Source organism: Patella vulgata, chromosome 4 (genome assembly GCF_932274485.2).
Source record: "Patella vulgata chromosome 4, xgPatVulg1.2, whole genome shotgun sequence".
Taxonomy (NCBI): Eukaryota; Metazoa; Mollusca; class Gastropoda; family Patellidae; genus Patella; species Patella vulgata.
Genome location: NC_065882.2, coordinates 33,405,452 through 33,427,565, shown reverse-complemented (window position 1 = coordinate 33,427,565; position 22,114 = coordinate 33,405,452). Strand labels below are relative to the sequence as shown.

General features: G+C 35.4%; 1 protein-coding gene across 1 annotated transcript in view; it reads right to left on the bottom strand.

Moving 5' to 3' along the window:
• LOC126817153 (DNA polymerase theta) overlaps window positions 1–19,593 on the bottom strand; it is a 132,062-nt gene extending 112,469 nt beyond the window's left edge. Inside the window, exon 1 of the mRNA XM_050543998.2 lies at window positions 19,500–19,593. Coding sequence (XP_050399955.1) covers window positions 19,500–19,526 — 27 coding nt within the window. The 5' untranslated portion in view covers window positions 19,527–19,593. The remainder of the gene's footprint in view (window positions 1–19,499) is intronic.
• Window positions 19,594–22,114: the final 2,521 nt, after the last annotated feature.

Here is a 22,114-nt window from a genome sequence, read left to right as displayed (position 1 = left end):
ATATTATACATGTTTAGGATCGCTATTAGGTCAGTTTTTTTCAATTTATACTTTTTTTTGAAAATCTGTTAAAGTAAACTAAGAATAAAGCATTTTCCAAAAGTTCACGATTTTTCGACTTTTTTCAATTTTCAGTCCCTTTTTTTATCCTATTCCAGGCATTTCAAATTCTAATTGGATGGTTTCATGAAATTGGACGGAGAAATCTCGTTTTTCCCAAAAGCACCCATTTTTTGCGTTTTTTTCAAAATATTGAGCATTATTTCGACTACTTTCGGTTTCCGGACCGTTGTTGAAATTTCTTTATCCAGCGGTCTGACTATATAGCTTTATGTTCCAGGACTTTCAGAAATATCGATTTATCCTTTCCCAAAAATATAAGGGTTTGGAAATGGGCAGAAAATTCGAAAAAAATCGAAAAATAAAGGGCGATAACTCGGAATGAAACTTATATTTCTGGAATCGGATGGTCTTCAGGTATACAAAAATGTAGGTCAAATTTGAAAAATAACAAAAATTGTCTCTTAAACAACATTTTTCATTTTTCGAACGCTAGAAGTCAGTGACGAAGTTTCGAAATTTCAAACTGCTATCGTCCAAGAAAAGACTCGGGGTTTCTGAAAATGTCATTTGAATGAAAATGGGTACAGAATTGACGAAGCTACGGCCGTTTTTTAATTTTTATGCACCGCACGAAATTCGGCCACTTCCGGTCTGCGCAGAAGTTTCAAAAATAGTTTATCAAGTAGCCACACAACGGTTTCCAGATAGAAAATTAGGTCCCATATCGGTATCTGTTACAGGCACTGAGAAATTTCATCGTCACGTGACATTATATCAAGTATTTTAAAAGAAAAAAGAACAACAAAAAATAATTATCAAAATCGGTGAAAAAGTCGCGAAGTTACAAGTCTAAATATAGTGAGAAACATTGCACCCGGGCAACAAAATAATCTGAAAACTAAAGGGAAATAACTGAGACTTGGATTGCTGTAATCGGAATGACATTACGTTCCAGAAGTTTCAGAAAAATGGATCAAGCCGTTTAAAAACGGGACGGATGAGAACATGAAACGTAAATGGCGGGAAACAACTAAAAAGGGGCAGGAAAATATCAAAAAAATAAATGAAATAACTTTGAACGGAACTAACATTTTTTGAATCAGATTGACCTTAGCTGTTCAAATATTTAGGTTTCATTTGTAAATTTTGAAAATTAAAATTAAATTGTCCTGCAAACAACTTTCAAAGGCGAAATACGAAATTTTGAAAATTTTCAAACACTAAAAAGTCGATCTTGATCCCGAGCTATCCTGAAATAAATTAATTTCAGAAATAATAGACGCATTGAACATAATACGGCCTATTGTGTTTATTTTCACGTCTGTTCAAGTGGATTTTTCACTGTTATTCAATTCCAAATGGAGACCATCCGTTGACCGAAAACCTGTTTTTTCTTTTGCTAAAACTCTTTTTTTTAATCGGATCAAAACGGGAGCAAAGCACAAAGTCCGGGGTGGTAATGGGCGTATTGTGGATTATTCAATTCCAAATGGACACCATCAGTTGACCGAAAACCTGTTTTTTTTTTTGCTAAAACTCTTTTTTTAATCGGATCAAAACGGGAGCAAGGCACAAAGTCCGGGGTGGTAATGGGCGTATTGTGTCCAAATTTCATGGTTTTCGGACAATCGGTGTCGGTGTCATGGCGAAATTCCACCATTTTCCCCTTATGGAAGCCGTAAATTGACTTAGAAAAAACCCCAACCTGGAGCCGTGCCAAGAACAAACGACTTGAACGAATGCAGGTATCACCTTGAAATTTTTAGGGTACCTAGGTACCAACGTGAAAAGTTCCTCGCCGGAATTTGCTACTTATGGTACCTTTGGTTCCAGCGTAGCGCATGCGCGAAGTCAAAACCAGCTAAACTCAAAGCAACCTTGTCGGCACGGAAAACATCAAAGGCGAAATTCGAATTTTTGAAATATTCAAATACCAAACATTCGACCATGAGCCAGGCTATCCTGAAATGTATTAATTTCGGTAATAGGAGACAGATTCTTTAAGCCACGACCAATTGTGGATGCTTTCAAGCCCATTAATGTGGATTTTTCACTATTTTTCAAAATGGCGTCTTCAAGGATTCGGAAAATATAATCCCTTTGTCTGTAAGTAAAATATCAAAAAAGCCTTAGCGACATTTCACATTTCAAGATGGTGGCACTTCCGGAATGGGCTACAAACTCCATTTTCTGTGAACGAATCAGAAGTGTCGTAGCTAGTAAAGAAAACAAGCCAACAGTGAGGCTGATGTCCCCCGCCGAAATAGCAAAATAATTAGATGACACGTATTAATTAATAGAACATTTATTTTTTTCAAAAGTATCGAACAGTTAAACTATAGACTAAGTTTCATCACTGTCTATCAAATAGAATCAAGATTATGAAACTGATAAGCTCTGCTTGGCTTCAGCTCGAAATGTTAATCATTGAACTTAGTCAAGACATTCACCTAATGAACATCTACATCAAGTTTAAACATTCTACCTCAATTAAAAGCAGAGTTATTATGTTCCAAAGTCTTGACCAATCAATTAAATTGCTTATTGCTCCTTAGCCTTAGCAGAAAATTTTCACCATCGAACTTAGTCAAGGTAATGATATAATGAATCTATATTCGGAGTTTCATCTCTCTCAAAGTTATCATGCCCCAAAGCATCAACCAATCAGATTGCTTATCTCTGCTTACCGTAAGCATACAATGTTCATCATTGAACTCCATCAAGGCATTCACCTAATGAAAGCCTACACCAAGTTTGAACATTCTACATCAATTAGAATGTGAATTATTGTGTTCCAATGTCTCGACCAATCAAATTGCTTATCGCTCTGCTTAGCCTGAGTAGAAAATGCTCATGATTGAACTTAGTCAAGGTATTGATGTAATGAAACTATACACCAAGTTTCATCAATCTCACTTAATTAGAACTAAAGTTATCGTGTCCCAAAGCATCAACCAATCAAATTGCTTATCTCTGCTTACCCTAAGCGGAAAATGCTCATCTTCGAACTCCATCAAGGCATTGACCTAATCAACACATACACCAAGTTTGAACATTCTAGCTCAATTAGGCAGAGAGTTATCGTGCCCCAAAGTATCAACCAATCAAATTGCTTATCTCTGCTTACCCTAAGCGGAAAATGCTCATCTTCGAACTCCATCAAGGCATTGACCTAATAAACACATACACCAAGTTTGAACATTCTAGCTCAATTAAAAGTTATCGTGTCCCAAAGCATCAACCAATCAAATTGCTTATCTCTGCTTACCCTAAGCGGAAAATGCTCATCTTCGAACTCCATCAAGGCATTGACCTAATCAACACATACACCAAGTTTGAACATTCTAGCCCAATTAGGAAGAGAGTTATCGTGTCCCAAAGCATCAACCAATCAAATTGCTTATCTCTGCTTACCCTAAGCGGAAAATGCTCATCTTCGAACTCCATCAAGGCATTGACCTAATAAACACATACACCAAGTTTGAACATTCTAGCTCAATTAGGAAGAGAGTTATTGTGTCCCAAAAAGTGTGACGGACAGACAGACGGACAGACAGACGGACGAACCCATTTTAATAGTCCCCTGCTTTCTTCGAAAGGCGGGGGACAAAAAAAATATTCAAGGCAATCTGACCTATATTTAGTCGATTTTTTTGAAAACTTTAATCCTTAATTTCTCCAAGGGCATTTTTAATGGTATCGTTGAAGTTGGGTCAATGAGATCTACATACATTCCTAATTTCATGAAAGTCATACCAATATTAAAGAAGTTGTCAATTCTGTTTTACTTCCGGGACGAAATGTCAATGACGTTATTTTCGAAATTCGAAAATAGCAGATATCAAGTAAATATTTCAAGGTACTCAAAGAAAAAAGAATTAGTAAAATAGGTCACATAGTCACACAGTTATTGGTATGTAGGTCAATATCTTCGTTCGTAAAATTCGTTGATTTCGGATGCGTAAAACGTTTTGAAAATATATTTAATCAAAAGCTGCCACCCAATTTTTTTTGGGGGGGGTGGGGGGTAGGTCAAAGTTTCAGAAAGATCCCATGGTTAGATTCTGAGAAATCCGATTTGCAGAAAGTACACCAAAAAAAAAATTAATAATAATAATAATAACTGGATCTGCTACTGTCCCATGCAGATATGAAAGCTTTCATATTCATCGTCACGTGACATGGATTATATCAAGTATCTTAAAAGAAAAAAGAACAAAAAATAATTATCAAAATCGGTGAAAAAGTCGCGAAGTTACAAGTCTAAATATAGTGAGAAACATTGCACCCGGGCAACAAAATAATCTGAAAATTAAAGGGAAATAACTGAGATCTGGATTGCTGTAATCGGAATGACTTTCCGTTCCAGAAGTTTCAGAAAAACGGATCAAGCCGTTTAAAAACGGAATTTGGTACTCATGGTACCTTTGGTTCCAGCGTAGCGCATGCGCGAAGTCCAAACCAGCTAAACTCAAAGCAACCTTGTCGGCACGGAAAACATCAAAGGTGAAATTCGAATTTTTGAAATTTTCAAATACCAAACATTCGACCATGAGCCAGGCTATCCTGAAATGTATTAATTTCGGTAATAGGAGACAGATTCTTTAAGCCACGACCAATTCGAAAATCGGAAATAGCAGATTTCAAGTAAATATTTTAAGGTACTCAAAGAAAAAAGAATTAGTAAAATAGGTCACATAGTCACAGAGTTACTGGTATGTAGGTCAATTTCTTCGTTCGTAAAATTCGGTGATTTCGGATTCGTAAAACGTTTTGAAAATATATTTGATCAAAAGCTGCCACCCAATTTTTTTATGGGGGGGGGGGGGGCGGTAGGTCAAAGTTTCAGGAAGATCCCATGGTTAGATTCTGAGAAATCCGATTTGTAGAAAGTACACAAAAAAAAAAAAAAAAAAAAAATAATAATAATAATAATAATCTTAACAAAAACAATAAGCTTTCATATGAAATCTTAATAATAATAATAATAATAATAATCATAATCTTAACAAAAACAATAAGCTTTCATATGAAATATGAAAGCTTAATAATAATTTTAGTAATCCCAATAGGCTTTCAGACAAAAGTCTGAAAGCCTAACTAGACCTGCATGGCAGTACTGAATCGGCTTTCAGGTAACAGACCCGAAGAAAGCATACGAAAGTCCATTCACTGAGCTATCGAATGATACTTTAGCTCTTTTGATCTGGTAATATCCAACGGAGAAATCGCGTTTTTGGCATAAATCTTTATTTTTACGCATTTTTTCAAAATATCGGATATCGTATCAACTACTTCCGGTTTACGTATCAATTTCGGGATAGTTTTAAAACGTGGCGTTGGCCTTTAACTTCCTGTACCAGAAGATTCAGAAACATCCATTGAACAATTTTGAATAAAAAGAAAAATAGAAGAGCATTTTCATTAATTCAACGATTTTTCAATTTTTTTTCAAAGTTTCAGGCTCTTTTTGGACCATTTATATCATTTCAAGTCTTTTACATTTGGATGGACACCTTAGACCACAACTCGCTAACCTCTAGATCCAATAGTGAATTTATCCCTGTTATATCTCTGTCATTATGTCCTACCTATTGGGATTATATGAAGTGTTGCATTAATATATCATTTATGTGTACCTATTAAGTTCACCATTTTCTATATAAAATAGAATGGGTTATTGGTTGTCCTCAAAATCTAAATTGTTCATTCCTTAGTGTTATGTTTAGTCTACCATATTTTGTAGGTTTTATCTTATTAATTGAATTAGTCTCTAGTCAATTGAAACACCTACTGTGTGTGATTTATTGTTTGCTTTTACGGAGAAAAGCGTTTTTCGTGGCGACAGGATGTTGTTATAGTGTGTCTTTCTATATATTTTATTACTATTTAATTCTAGTCAAAATAGCAATTGACCAATGTCCGAATTGATATTTCTTTAATGTTTCTTGTCTTTTAACTGTTTGGGTTTATACTTAATGTAACGATATATATTACGTTATTATAGTTAACACGCGTTCTTACTATGTCGATATATTCTTCTGTATTTAAACATCTGTTTCCTATGTACAATTTAATATCTCTGATCAAATATTATTATATAATTATTTTAATCCTAAGCTTGTATATATGTTCTATATTCTACTGTAACTTTATCTGGTGACCGGCTCGCCCTAGCGATACCTATCTCGTTATTGTGACCGTTAGCCAGTTTTGGACACTCGTTTATTAAAAGTACAATTTTAACGATATTTCTGAGTTTTCATCGGAATAAGCTACAAAACCCAGAAAGCAGCACTTCAGCAGCTATTACACACGTGAAATAACAAGGGTCTGTACTTGCATCAAGTCGCGTAGTCTCCAAACCCACAACCCCCTAATCTTCAACGTACAGAAGATGTTTTAGACTGTTGTCAGTGTTTCACGAAAAGTTCCCTTACCCATGCCTAACCAGCAGTTTTGTTTTTTTTAGGTGGTTAATTATCCAATATATTTTGATGCAGACCACAATTAATTTTTTCAATCACTGGTGTTCTACATGCAGTAGCCCATTCCCTAAATTTCGTCGAAAACTTCCCTTTACAGCACAGCTAGTATGACATCATGGGATCATTAGAGTACTGAATTTGTATAAGGGTCGACCACCAAAATTTCAATTCACTGATATTCATAGCAGACTGGGGACAAGACCGAGATATGGAAGAAACGATTCATTAGGCTTTCAGACTTTTGTCTGAAAGACTATTGTTTTTACTAAAATTATTATTAGGCTTTCAGACTTTTGTCTGAAAGCCTATTGTGATTACTAAAATTATTATTATTTATTAGGGTTTCACACTGCGTAGCTTGTGTGAAACACTATTGTTTTTAGGGTTTCACACTGCGTAGCTTGTGTGAAACACTATTGTTTTTGTTAAAATTATTATTCTTATTATTATTATTCTTCTTTTGTTTTGAGTAGATCTCAGCAACTGACTGTCGGATCGTTACGATTTCTTCGGTTTTATCTGAAAAGTGGGTGTGACTTAGAGGATAAAGCTATTTTGAACGTTCTGCGACAATGCGAAATGTCCGAAATCACCGAAGCTATCGTTTTTTTAGAAATATTGCAGTATTTTTAATAATAATCATTGGATTTTAACTTTCGATGCATTTTGGCATAGCCGGAGACGGGGCACATAGCTACGCTACTTTTGATTTTTGATTTTCGGCAAATCTTCGCAGATATTAGGCGCTAAATTTAGAAAATTTAAATTTTTACAAAAAACTTTTTTATTTATGAATATTTTTTAGTCGTGTTTTACACAAATATAACGAGTCCTCGACTTGGGCAAAAATGTGAAAATTTTTTGTCTCGGTAATTTTCCTTGGCCCCCATTGGCTAATTCAGTTTTTCAGTCCTAGATTAATTATTTATTGTTCGATTTGTATAAAACAAAGTTCATATGCTCCGTTGTCTCAATTGTCATTTTTTTGGTTACCAATAGTGTTATCTGTCGGCACCGGAAGTGGCGTAAATTGACAAAAAACTACAATTTTGACAGTTGGGTACCATTTTTCGAAAGCAAATATTATTTTTTTCAAATCTGGTATAACTGAAATTGTGCGCCCTTTAAAGGCGCACAAAATGTTGGGACCAGTTTTTTTAATTTCGATTCCGTTTTCGGGCTATTTCGATTAAAAGGTGAAAAAAGGTGTAAAATTAAGCTATTTACAACCCATCCAGCGTTTTCATATTTTAAAATATTACTTCGTAACTTTCATAAACTCGTAGCAATAATCTATACGGAGAGAATGTATTTGAAAATTAATTTGTAATATGCGCAGTTGCCGAGAAATGGGCAATTATGCATGAGTCACTTTTTACGCTAGTTTGCCTGTAAAAGAGTCAATTATTATTCGATTTTCATAAAAGTGACACCATTTGATGTGTAATGTCAATTTTAACTAGGTCAAACCAATTTAACATTTTCAATATCACTGGAAATGACGTAATTTGGGCAAAAATTGTATTTATAGCCTTCGAAACCAGTAATTTATTCAAATGAGTCATATTTGTTATTTGTTTAAAATTTTGATATTTGATTCAAATCAACTAATACAATGAACCCTTACGATCATATAGATATCACAAAATGGTTTCTAACTTGTTCAGTTGCGGAGAAATAGGCAATTTTCAACAGGTCACTTTTTAAGGTTTTTTGTCAATAAAAGTGTCAATTATTATTCGATTTTCATGAAATTTTCACTGTGTGATACATAATGCCATTTACGATTTCATACAAGTAATTTAAGATTTTCATTATCACCGGAAGTAACGTCATTTTGGGAAAAACTGTATTTTTAGCCTTCAAAACAGATATTTTATTCAAATGAATCAGATTTGTAATGTTTTTAAAATTATGATATTTGATTCCAATCAACAAACAGAATGAACTCATTCGATCATACAGATACCTCACAATGGTTTCTAACTTGTACGGTTGCAGAGAAATAGGCGATTTTCTACAACTCATTTTTCAAGGTTTTTGGTCTATAAAGGTGGCAATTATTATAGGATTTACATAAAATTTTCACCATGTGATGATGCTATTTCTGATTTCATAAACCAATTTAACATTTTCATTATCACCGGAAGTAATGTAATTTTGACAGGATCACTGACATGTAGCAAATGAATTGATTGCTGGATTTGGTTGTTTCTGCGTCCATTTTATTTCATGTGTGCAATGCTTATGTGGAAACCTGTTTAACGGTTTCATTGGTACCGGAAGTGACATAAGTTCAAGGGTAACGTGGCACCGGTGAAACCCGTCATTACTGCTTCGCAGTTCTAGTTGTTAAAATTATTATTAGGGTTTCACACTGCGTAGCTTGTGTGAAACACTATTGTTTTTGTTAAAATTATTATTCTTATTATTATTATTCTTCTTTTGTTTTGAGTAGATCTCAGCAACTGATTGTCGGATCGTTACGATTTCTTCGGTTTTATCGGAAAAGTGGGTGTGACTTAGAGGATAAAGCTATTTTGAACGTTCTGCGACAATGCGAAATGTCCGAAATCACCGAAGCTATCGTTTTTAGAAATATTGCAGTAATTTTAACAATAATCATTGGATTTTAACTTTCGATGCATTTTGGCATAGCCGGAGACGGGGCACATAGCTACGCTACTTTTGATTTTCGGCAAATCTTCGCAGATATTAGGCGCTAAATTTAGAAAATTTAAATTTTTACAAAAAACTTTTTTATTTATGAATATTTTTTAGTCGTGAAAAAATTTTGTCTCGGTAATTTTCCTTGGCCCCCATTGGCTAATTCAGTTTTTCAGTCCTAGATTAATTATTTATTGTTCGATTTGTATAAAACAAAGTTCATATGCTCCGTTGTCTCAATTGTCATTTTTTTGGTTACCAATAGTGTTATCTGTCGGCACCGGAAGTGGCGTAAATTGACAAAAAACTACAATTTTGACAGTTGGGTACCATTTTTCGAAAGCAAATATTATTTTTTTCAAATCTGGTATAACTGAAATTGTGCGCCCTTTAAAGGCGCACAAAATGTTGGGACCAGTTTTTTTAATTTCGATTCCGTTTTCGGGCTATTTCGATTAAAAGGTGAAAAAAGGTGTAAAATTAAGCTATTTACAACCCATCCAGCGTTTTCATATTTTAAAATATTACTTCGTAACTTTCATAAACTCGTAGCAATAATCTATACGGAGAGAATGTATTTGAAAATTAATTTGTAATATGTTCAGTTGCGGAGAAATAGGCAATTTTCAACAGGTCACTTTTTAAGGTTTTTTGTCAATAAAAGTGTCAATTATTATTCGATTTTCATGAAATTTTCACTGTGTGATACATAATGCCATTTACGATTTCATACAAGTAATTTAAGATTTTCATTATCACCGGAAGTAACGTCATTTTGGCAAAAACTGTATTTTTAGCCTTCAAAACAGATATTTTATTCAAATGAATCAGATTTGTAATGTTTTTAAAATTATGATATTTGATTTCAATCAACAAATAGAATGAACTCATTCGATCATACAGATACCTCAAAATGGTTTCTAACTTGTACGGTTGCAGAGAAATAGGCGATTTTCTACAAGTCATTTTTCAAGGTTTTTGGTCTATAAAGGTGGCAATTATTATAGGATTTACATAAAATTTTCACCATGTGATGATGCTATTTCTGATTTCATAAACCAATTTAACATTTTCATTATCACCGGAAGTAATGTAATTTTGACAGGATCACTGACATGTAGCAAATGAATTGATTGCTGGATTTGGTTGTTTCTGCGTCCATTTTATTTCATGTGTGCAATGCTTATGTGGAAACCTGTTTAACGGTTTCATTGGTACCGGAAGTGACATAAGTTCAAGGGTAACGTGGCACCGGTGAAACCCGTCATTACTGCTTCGCAGTTCTAGTTATTATTATTTTTTTTTTTTGGTAGAGCCTATTTCTCAATGCCTGTAACAGATACCGATATGGGACCTAATTTTCTATTGGGAAACCATGTGGTGGCTACTTGATAAACTATTTTTAAAACTTCTGCGCAGACCGGAAGTGGCCGAATTTCGTGCGGTGCATAAACTTAAAAAAACGGCCGTAGCTTCGTCAATTTTGTACCTATTTTCATACAAATAACATTTTCAGAAACCCTGAGTCTTTTCTCGGACGATAGCAGTTGAAAATTTCGAAACTTCGTCGCTGATTTCTAGCCTTCGAAAAATGAACAATTTTGTTTAAAAGACAATTTTTGTTATTTTTCAAAATTTTCAAATTTGACCTACATTTTTGGATACCTGAAGACCATCCGATTCCAGAAATATAATTTTCATTCTGAGTTATCGCCCTTTATTTTTCGAATTTTCTGCCCATTTCCCAACCCATATATCTTTGGGAAAGAATAAATTGATAGTTCTGAATGTCCTGGAACATAAAGCTATATAGTCAGACCACTGCATAAAGCAATTTCAACAACGATCCGTAAAGCGGAAGTAGTGGAAATAATGATAGATATTTCGAAAAAAAACGCAAAAAATGGGTGTTTTGGGTAAAAAATCGATTTCTCCGTCCAGTATTAATGGATTAAACGAATTAAGCTTTCGTTGAGTGGCCCGAGGAATGGACTGTCGTGTGATGCCCAATTTATACGAATACTATGACCAAGCAGCAAAATATGACAAGCTGGAAATCAAGTATTTTCTGATTTGGGGCGTTTTTGGACGCCTGTATCTCGAAATCTTAACCACAACTTTTTTTTTAACTTTCTCTATCGAGAGTCCATTCGATAGTCTTGTGAATTATGCCATCCAATAAGACTTTGAAATGTCTGGAATACGATAAAAAAGGGACTGAAAATCGAAAAAAGTCGAAAAATCGTGAAATTTTGCAAAATGCTCTATTACTTTATTATTTAAACAATTTTTTACAAAAAGATTCAGATTCGGATAGCTGACCTAATTACGATTCTAACGATGTATAATATGTATTGAGTTATTGAAATTTAATTTTCGATATTTTGACATTTTTGCATTTTTGGCACCTTTGAACATAGGATTTCTCAGGGTCATTTTATCTGATCAGATAATGTAATATATCATTACAGAGCCCTGCCGCTATTTAATTGCCCAAACTGGTTATTAAAACTATTCCCACAATAATCTCCATACCGGAAGTATTCAAAAAATGAAAAAAAAAAAGGTTAAAAAATTGTCGCTCTTGCGAAAAGCTGGATTTCTCGGTGAGATATTACCGGATCAAAAGAAGTAAAGTGTCTTTGGATAGCCCCATTAATGGACTATTATATGGCATCTCAATGGTACGATTTCAATCGTTAGAAAATAAATTGTGGTACGCCGAAAATCTAGTATTTTCCGTTTTTGGGGCCTTTTTAGACGTCTTTTTCTCGAAAACGACAACTCCGATTTTTATGAAACTTTTTTAACGCAGATTCCTATGGGTGGGCTATGGCGTGAGTCCAACAATAAAAGCATTGAAATAACATAAGTTGTCCAAAAAGAGCCTCAATCTTGGAAAAAGGTTGAAAAATCCTTACATTACTGAAAATGATCTTCTAATTTTCTTTCTTTGGAAAACAGCTGAATGGATTTTTCTGAAACTTCTTGTACAGAAGGTAAGGTAACCAAACAAGCCGGAAGTAGTCGAAAAAATTTCCGATATTTTGAGAGAAAAAAACGTAAAAAGTAAAAAAAATTGTGATTTTGCGAAAAAAGTGATTACTACGCCAGATTTCACCGAATCAAACCAACTAAAGTGTCATTGGATAGTTCGACCAATGGACGATCTTATGACATCTAAATGGTAAAAATTCGCGGGTTAGGCAATATATAATGGAACGCTCAAAATCTATTATTTTCCTTTTTGGAGCCTATTCAGACGCTTTTATTTCGAAAACTTCTCTTATTTCCTTTCTTAAACTTCTGTAAATTAGAGTCCTAACGATGGTCTATGGTGTGAATCCAAATTTAAAAGCCTCAATATATTATAAATGGTCCAAAAGGGCTACAATCTTTGAAAAAAAGTCGAAAAATCGTTATATCTGTAAATCTGCTTCTAATGGAATAAGGGAGGTAAAACTGTCCAATGGATCTTTCTGAAACTTCTGGTACAGGAAGTTAAGTTCCCATACAACGTGTTCAATCTATCCCGATAATGATCCGTAAACAGGAAGTAGTCAAGTAAATATTCGATATCTAAAAAAAAAAGACAGTAAAAAAATCGGTGCTCTTGCAACAATCGGGATTTCACCGTCGGGTGTGACCGGATCAAAACATATAAAGTATCGTTTGGTAGCTCGATAAATGGGCTTTTGTATGACACACTTCCTGTCTGATTCCTGAAAGCCGGTTCAGTGCTGCTTGCAGGTCTAGTTTATACTATATTGAGGCTTTTAAATTTGGATTCACACCCTAGACCACCGTTAGGACTCTAAGTAACAGAAGTTTAAGAAAGGAAATAAGAGAAGTTTTCGGGATGAAAGCATCTGAATAGCCCCAAAAATGAAAATACTAGATTTTCAGCGTCCCATTATATATTGCCTAACCAGCGAATTTTCGGCGTAGCATAATTTATGGGGCTATCCAGCGATACTTTAGTTCTTTGGGTCCGCTAACATCTGATGGAGAAATCAAGTTTTTCGCAAGAGCGCTATTTTTTTTTTAACCTTTTTTCTTCATTTTTTGAATACTTCCGGTATGGAGATTATTGTCGGGATAGTTTTAATAACCGCATTGGCTTATCAAATAGCCACAGGGCTGTGTAATGATCTGATCAGATAAAATGCCCCTTGGAAATCCTATGTTCAATAGTGCCAAAAATGCAAAAATGTCAATATATCGAAAATTAAATTTAAATATTTCAATACATATTATACATCGTTAGAATTGTAATTAGGTCAGCTATCTGAATGTGTAACTTTTTTTGTAAAAATTTGTTTAAATAATAAAGTAATAGAGCATTTTCCTAAATTTCACGATTTTTCAACTTTTTACGATTTTCAGTACGTTTTTTTTACTTATTCCAGAAATTTCAATGTCTTATTGGATGGATTCATTTACAAGACTACCAGAGGGACTCTCGATAGGGAAAGTTTAAGAAAAATCCTTGGAGCAGTTTTCGAGATACAGGCGTCCAAAAACGCTCCAAATCAGAAAATACTTGATTTTCAGCATGTCAAATTTTGCTGCCCTCTGATAGGATTCATGTGAAATGAGTATCATATGACAGTCAAATCCCCGGGCCACCCAACGATACCTTATTTTCTTTAATCTGTTGATATCGGGTGGAGAAATCATGTTTTTCCCAAAAGCACCCATTTTTTGAGTTTTCATCAAAATATCAGACATTTTTTCGACCACTTCCGGTTTAAGGATCCTTGTCGAAATAGCTTTATCAAGCGGTCTGACTATATAGCTTTATGTTCCAGGACTTTCAGAAATATCAATTTATCCTTTCCCCAAAATATAAGGGTTGGGAAATGGGAAGAAAATTCGAAAAAAATCGAAAAACAAGCGGTTGCCATGCAAGATACGCCCACATTTTGCAAGAGATGGACAGAGAACAAGCTCAAAAAAAGAAGTCATTTTTTCGTACAATCAAGGGCCATAATTCAGGAAGTTATGATCCAATATGTGCGAATATTGAAAGGAACCAAGATCTTTGGGTTATAAATATGTATTTCAAGTTTCATCAAAATCGGATCAAAATTGTGACCTCTATAGGGTCCACAACCTTGATATACCATATTCTTACGCTATTTGAGAACGAACGGCAGCCATTTTGTCTGTCAATTTTGGGCCAATTTTCACGAAATCCGAACTCCATCGTCCTTAGGGTGTAACGGTGATATAATAATACGTTTTTTCAAATTGGATAAAAATTATGACCTCTATAGGGTCCACAAGCTAAAAACATGATTTTTCGTACAATCAGGGGCCATAATTCAGGAAGTTACGTTCCGATATGCGCGAATACCGAAAGGAACCGAGATTTTTGGGTTATAAAATTACATTTCAAGTTTCAACAAAATCGGATAAAAATTGTGACCCCTATAGGGTCCACAACCTTGATATACCATATTTTTACGCTATTTCAAGTATTTGAGAACGAAGGGCGGCCATTTTGTCTGTCAGTTTTGGGCTGATTTTCATGAAATTCGAACTCAGTCGTCCTTAGGGTGTAACGGTGATATAATAATACGTTTTTTCAAATTGGATAAAAATTATGACCTCTATAGGGTCCACAAGCTAAAAACATGATTTTTCGTACAACCAGGGACCATAATTCAGGAAGTTAAGGTCCGATATGCGCGAATACCGAAAGGAACCGAGATTTTTGGGTTATAAAATTACATTTCAAGTTTCAACAAAATCGGATAAAAATTGTGACCCCTATAGGGTCCACAACCTTGATATACCATATTTTTACGCTATTTGAGAACGAACGGCGGGCATTTTGTCTGTCAATTTTGGGACGATGTTCATGAAATTCGACCTCAGCTGTTTTTAGGGTGTAACGGTGACATAATAATACGTTTTTTTAAATCGGATAAAAATTATGACTTCTATAGGGTCCAAAAGCTAAAAACGCGATTTTTCGTACAATCATGGGCCAAACTTCAGGAAGTTACGGTACGATATGCGTGAATATCGAAAGGAACCGAGATCTTTGGGTTATAAACTTACATTTCAAGTTTCAACAAAATCGGATAAAAATTGTGACCTCTATAAGGGTCCACAACCTTGATATACCATATTTTTACGCTATTTGAGAACGAACGGCGGACATTTTGTCTGTCAATTTTGGGCCGATTTTCACGAAATTCGAACTCAGTCATCCTTAGGGTGTAACGGTGATATAATAATACGGGGTTTTAAATCGGATAAAAATTATGACTTCTACAGGGTACACAAGCTAAAAACGCGATTTTTCGTACAATCAGGGACCATAATTCAGGAAGTTACAGTCCGATATGCGCGAATATCGAAAGGAACCGAGATCTTTGGGTTATAAACTTACATTTCAAGTTTCAACAAAATCGGATAAAAATTGTGACCTCTATAGGGTCCACAACCTTGATATACCATATTTTTACGCTATTTCAAGTATTTGAGAACGAAGGGCGGCCATTTTGTCTGTCAGTTTTGGGCTGATTTTCATGAAATTCGAACTCAGTCGTCCTTAGGGTGTAACGGTGATATAATAATACGTTTTTTCAAATTGGATAAAAATTATGACCTCTATAGGGTCCACAAGCTAAAAACATGATTTTTCGTACAATCAGGGGCCATAATTCAGGAAGTTACGTTCCAGCGCGAATATCGAAAGGAACCAAGATCATTGGGTTATAAACTTATATTTCAAGTTTCATCAAAATAGGATTAAAATTGTGACCTCTATAGGGTCCACAACCTTGATATACCATATTTTTACGCTATTTGAGAACGAGGGACGGCCATTTTGTCTGTCAGTTTTGGGCTGATTTTCACAAAATTTGAACTCAACCATCCTTAGGGTGTAACGGTGATATAATAATACGTTTTTTAAATTGGATAAAAATTATGACCTCTATAGGGTCCACAAGCTAAAAACGCGATTTTTCGTACAATCAGGTGCCATAATTCAGGAAGTTACGTTCCAGCGCGAATATCGAAAGGAACCAAGATCATTGGGTGATAAACTTACATTTCAAGTTTCATCAAAATAGGATTAAAATTGTGACCTCTATAGGGTCCACAACCTTGATATACCATATTTTTACTCTATTTGAGAACGAGGGACGGCCATTTTGTCTGTCAGTTTTGGGCTGATTTTCACAAAATTTGAACTCAACCATCCTTAGGGTGTAACGGTGATATAATAATACGTTTTTTAAATTGGATAAAAATTATGACCTCTATAGGGTCCACAAGCTAAAAACGCGATTTTTCGTACAATCAGCGGCCATAATTCAGGAAGTTCCGTTCCGATATGCACGAATATCGAAAGGAACCGAGATCTTTGGGTTATAAGCGTACATTTCAAGTTTAAACCAATTCGGAAAAAAAATGGTGACCTCTACAGTGTTCACAAACTAAAAATGTGATTTTTCGTATAATCAGGGGCCATAATCCATAAAGTAACAGTCAGATACATGCCAATATCGAAAGGAACCAAGATCTTAGGGTTATAATCCTATATTTCAAGTTTCATTGAAATCTGATAAAAATTGTGACCTGTAGACTGTTCACAAACAATTGTGGACAGACGGACGGACGGACAGGGGCGACGACAATATACGTCCACATGAAAATGTGGGTGTATAAAAAAATGTTTTTCTTTTGATGTTATTTACAATATTTTATTGCTTAATTATGAATAAATACTGTTATAAACTCCTGAGTATTCATTCCACAAAGTTTGCAAATGCCGATAAGGGACTTGACTAATCACCGGAATTCACCGAAATTTACCGGAATTCATTTACGATCACCGGAATTCACATATAATCACAGGAACACACTTCGAAAACCTACGATTCCTCCCACGTTTCACGTCCACTCGAAACAAACATATGGTTCAATTTTATTTCCATAATTCGTTTGCACGTAGGAGTCTTTTAGCAGTGGGAGGAAACCGGAGGACCCGGAGAAAACCCACAAGGATGGATTTATTTGAAAGACTACCGGAATTTATTTCAAATATATCCATCATGAATATTATAGCGTGTGACAGTACATAAACAGCATATAAAAGAGGAAGTATACCGCAAAATCCCATTAAGTGGGCATATCGCGGCGTGTGCTAAAAATAAATCGCCACATTTTCATATTTTCCCCTTTTATAAACTGTCTGATAATAATATCACAAAATTAAGAGTTAAAGAAGAGTATTTTATAAACAAATTCAAACCCAAACTTAACCAGTGATATTATTTTGTTTTAATTTTTATGAAAAATTATTGTAATTATCTCTCCATAACGACGCTACATAATGACGTAACGCCATTATCTATTATTGCCTTGAAAGCCTAACGGCGAAACATGTAGGCATTTAAATAAAATTTCTTTGATGGTATTTTCTACTTAATCTTTTAGAATGTATGATATCCTTTTATGGTAAGCACCCTTTTAATATATATATATTTTATATATATATATACACACACACACACACACACCATAATAAAAATCACTTCCATGAGTTATCTCCCGTGAACCTCTGATTTGGGCACTAAGCATCGAGGCTTCTTAAATTCAACTGAATTGTTATTTTGTGTATCCAGTCAACATTTTTGGAGTAATTGGGTGTTATTTTGGAGTTATTGGATAATTTGACGCAAATTGTTATTTTGTGTTATTTTGGAGTTAGGTCTATTAGATAATTCAACGCGCCCAACGTTATCATAATCATGATGCTTATATACTCAGCCAAATTAAAAACTTGACACTCAGGATTTTTGGGACTAAATTTTTAATATTTGGTTTAAGGCAACTATTTTAGTGTTATGTTGTGCACAGACGACCTTGACATCAACAGAAAGCAAGAATACGTCTCGACGAAAGTCCGTGACATTGATAACGTTCGTAATGTCACAGTATCCCCCAAAATGAAATTCACAGACTTGGAGAACAATTGGAATAAAGTGTTTAGTAACGATTGTGGCCTCCTCTAGCGTCTCGTAATGCCACACAACGTCTTCTCGTGGATCTCACAACATTAGTAAACACTACCCGAGGAAGTTGTCGCCACTGCTCAGCAAGAGCATGTTGAAGGTCCTGCAACGTCAGTGGTGGATTCACTTGCTGACGAACACATCGACCCAGTGCGTCCCAGATGTGTTCAATAGGATTAAGGTCGGGGCTAAGCGACGGCCAATCCAGGACTTGGACACCGGCATTTCTTAAAAAATTCTGGCTAGCAATTGCTGTATGGGGTCGAGCATTGTCTTGTTGAAACGTTAGTCCAGCCCATGTCTCTGCATAAACGGAAGAACAGGTTGCAAAATCTGATCCCTGTACTGGACAGCATTTAAGTTCCCTTGGACAACAACAAGAGGAGAACGTCAATGTGCACAAAAAGAACCCCAAACCATGATGCTGCCGCCACCATATCAGTCAAATTCTCTGACGCATACTTGAGCGTAACGTTCACCTTGTCTGTGGTACACTCGGACCCTGCCATCGGCAAATCTCAAAGTGAATCGAGATTCGTCACTAAAAACAACCGAATTCCACTGTCTTTGAGTAAATCTTATGTGTCTTGTGGCCCACACAAGTCGGTTACAGGGATGAAGAGGTGTCAATATTGGTCCATTACAGGGGTCTCCGAGCTCGAAGACCAGCAGCCTGCAAGCGATTTCGAACAGTTTGTGCAGTTACTCTTCCACCAAACATCTCTCTACTTGTGGAGGTTGCAGTGACAAATCTGTTTCTAAGATGACGTAATCGTATTGCTTGATCTTCCTGGAGTGACACCACACGTGGCGCTCCCGCCCTTGGGCGGTCGGCAATAGTTCCAGTTTGAAGCACTCTTATTCTAAGATTAATTATTGTCTGGCGTGAACAATTAAAGGCTCTTGCAACAGTGACCACAGACTGACCGGCATAGGGCCTACCTATAGCACGTAGACGTTCTACATTTGAAAGGCGCGGCATTTTCTAACAAAGATGAAAATAACAATTTTAATTTGTTTTTCCAGTTCAAGTTACGTGTGCGTGTTCAGTTTAAGCAAACTTGCATTGATTGACCTCACGAGTTTGTGTTTGCACGTGTTTTTCATCTTTATATGCTCAAAAGTCATTTCATCTTTATATGCTCAAAAGTCACGTGATCCACGTGACTTTACAATTTTATGAAATTAAAGGCTTCTTACTACTTACAATTGTTAGAAACACTTTAAAATTTATTTGACTTACCAGAAAAAAAAAATTGTTGAAATTCATCAGTGTCAAGTTTTTAATTTGGCTGAGTATATTTGAAATGAATTCAGGTAGTCTTTCAAATAAATACACTTACAGCGCCTTCATCTGGCCTGTGGAGAGATCAAAATAGTTATTCGTTATATTATAAAGTATTATACATTTAAAATACATTAGTTTTGTGGGAGAAATCTGGGATTTTCGAAGTGAATTCTGGTGAATTCCAGTGATTGTAAATGAATTCCGGTGAATTCTGGTGATTAGTCTACCCGATAAGGAGCTTTGTTTACGTCACATGACTTCTCACTCACTTTTCCACCCGTAGCATTATCCGTTTCTGTTCAATTTCTATACATCTTAACAAACTGTTTATAACGATAGTTTGATTTTCCAAAGGAATCATTGATTTTCAGATAGAAATAAATTTTAATAAAGCAGAAATATAAATAGGCCTAATGCCAACATTGCCAACTATATACATATTTTCAGAGTTCCGGTAGATGATTTAATTATCATTCAGCGTCGGACAAAATCAATGGACACTTTTTGACATAGTACTTATGTTTTATAGTTTAATTTACTACCCTTGTATTATATAATGCACCTTCAAGAAGGTTTACGCTTGAATTTCTGCCTAGCCTTGATCATCATTACTTAAGTCAGTACGATTAACAGCATAGTCTTGATTATCCATTTAATCATTAAATTGTGAAGGAAAGTTATGCAGTAAATCGGCTCACAATCCACTAAAGATCGCAGGCTAGCGATGCCATCTAGAGTTGATTATGGTCTGGATAGGATAATTAATGTCTAATTAACATTTCAGGCCTAAAGAAAGACCTGCAATAGACAGATTTAGATCTTGCATAATGTGTGTTTAATTAATGTCTAATTAATAATTTAGGTAACATTTCAGGCCTAAAAAAAGACCTGCAACAGACAGATATAGCTCTGGCATAATGTACATGTATGTTTAAATAAAAATATTATAATTAATATTTTGAAAATTAAAATTGTAATATAACAACAACTTTTGCAAGTTTGTAAATTTTGTTTGTAAATTCAGTACTGTGTGCTAAAAATAATATTGACTAGAAATAAAGTTATTGACTAGAAAGTTTCAAGTGAATACTCCAGGGGTATTTCCAACTTTTTATGCATGTTTATTTACATTTAAAAGATGATAAACTGAAAGTATTGACATTTCATAAAATATCGCAATATAGTGATTTATTGCGATATTTTCAGGGATATCGCCCAGGTCTAGTGTTGAGAGCAGTTTTGGGTCACGACAAGGCTCATTCAGACCATTATTTAAATGACGCGAGTATTTAAAATATGTTTGCATATATTTGATAAGAGAAAAATGACAATAGTGTAATTAGTCACAATAAATAGTGTAATTAGTCACAATCAATAGTGTAATTAGTCACAATAAATAGTGTAATTAGTGATTGACGGCTTCAATACAAATGAGCTAAATCACAGAGAAGATGCTTCACATTCTTGGCTGATTCGGACCAGCTTCTTGGCTGATTCGGACCATGATCAGACCATTGACAAGAGTATTTAAAATATACTGAGAGCCATGGAAAACGCATCACTTTTTTTCCCAAATATTTTATTACTAGGTGGTTTTGTATGTATAATATTATGCAATACTATGAACTATTGTTTCATACAATGCTCCCAAACGCAAAAAATATCAGCCTGTGTGCACAAAAAAAAATTGCACACGATGCACATGAAAAACCCAATATTCACGTGCAGCATTGTGTGTGAGCCCTTTAAAAGCATGTTACAAGTTAATGTGCAGTACATGAACTGTGAAACGTCAATCTGTCGTAATTTGTTGTTGGACGTGTGACGGAATAGAGCTAGAGATGCCGAGATTTACTGAAAATCAACGGAATGAAGCCATGGGAATGTCCAGGGCTGGCATGTCTACATGTGCTATTGCCAGACACTTCAATTGTCATCAGTCCACTATTGTTAGGTTGGTGGAACATGTTCGAGTTACTGGATCAACACGTGACCGTCAACGTCCTGGTCCACAACGCGTTACAACCCAGACTCAAGACCGCTACATCCGGTTCACTCATCTGCGCGACAGATTCTGCCCAGCGACTCGAACAGGTGCAGCAGTCGTCGGAAGACAAGGACCAGTAAGTGCCAACACCATAAGACGTCGTCTAAGAGAAGTAGGACTCCGTGCAAGACGACCTTATGTTGGAGCTATCCTCAGGGATCATCACCGTCAGTGGCGTTTGATATGGGCTCAAGGATACCAGACATGGAGAAGAGTAGACTGTTAAAGTGTGCTCTTCAGTGATGAGAGTCGCTTTCATCTTTATCACGCTGATAGCCGTCAACGTGTGTGGAGACGTCTTGGGGAACGTCTTGCAGACTGCTGCGTCTTCGAAACGAATCGATGGGGTGGGGGAAGTGTAATGGTGTGGGGAGGCTTCACATTTCATCACCTGACCGCCCTACACATTTGCAGGGGTCGCGTTAATGCTGTAGCCTACCGTGATGATGTCTTGCAACCAATTGTTGTTCCGATGTTTCGAGCGCACCCACAACTTCAGCACTACCAACAGAATAATGCACGT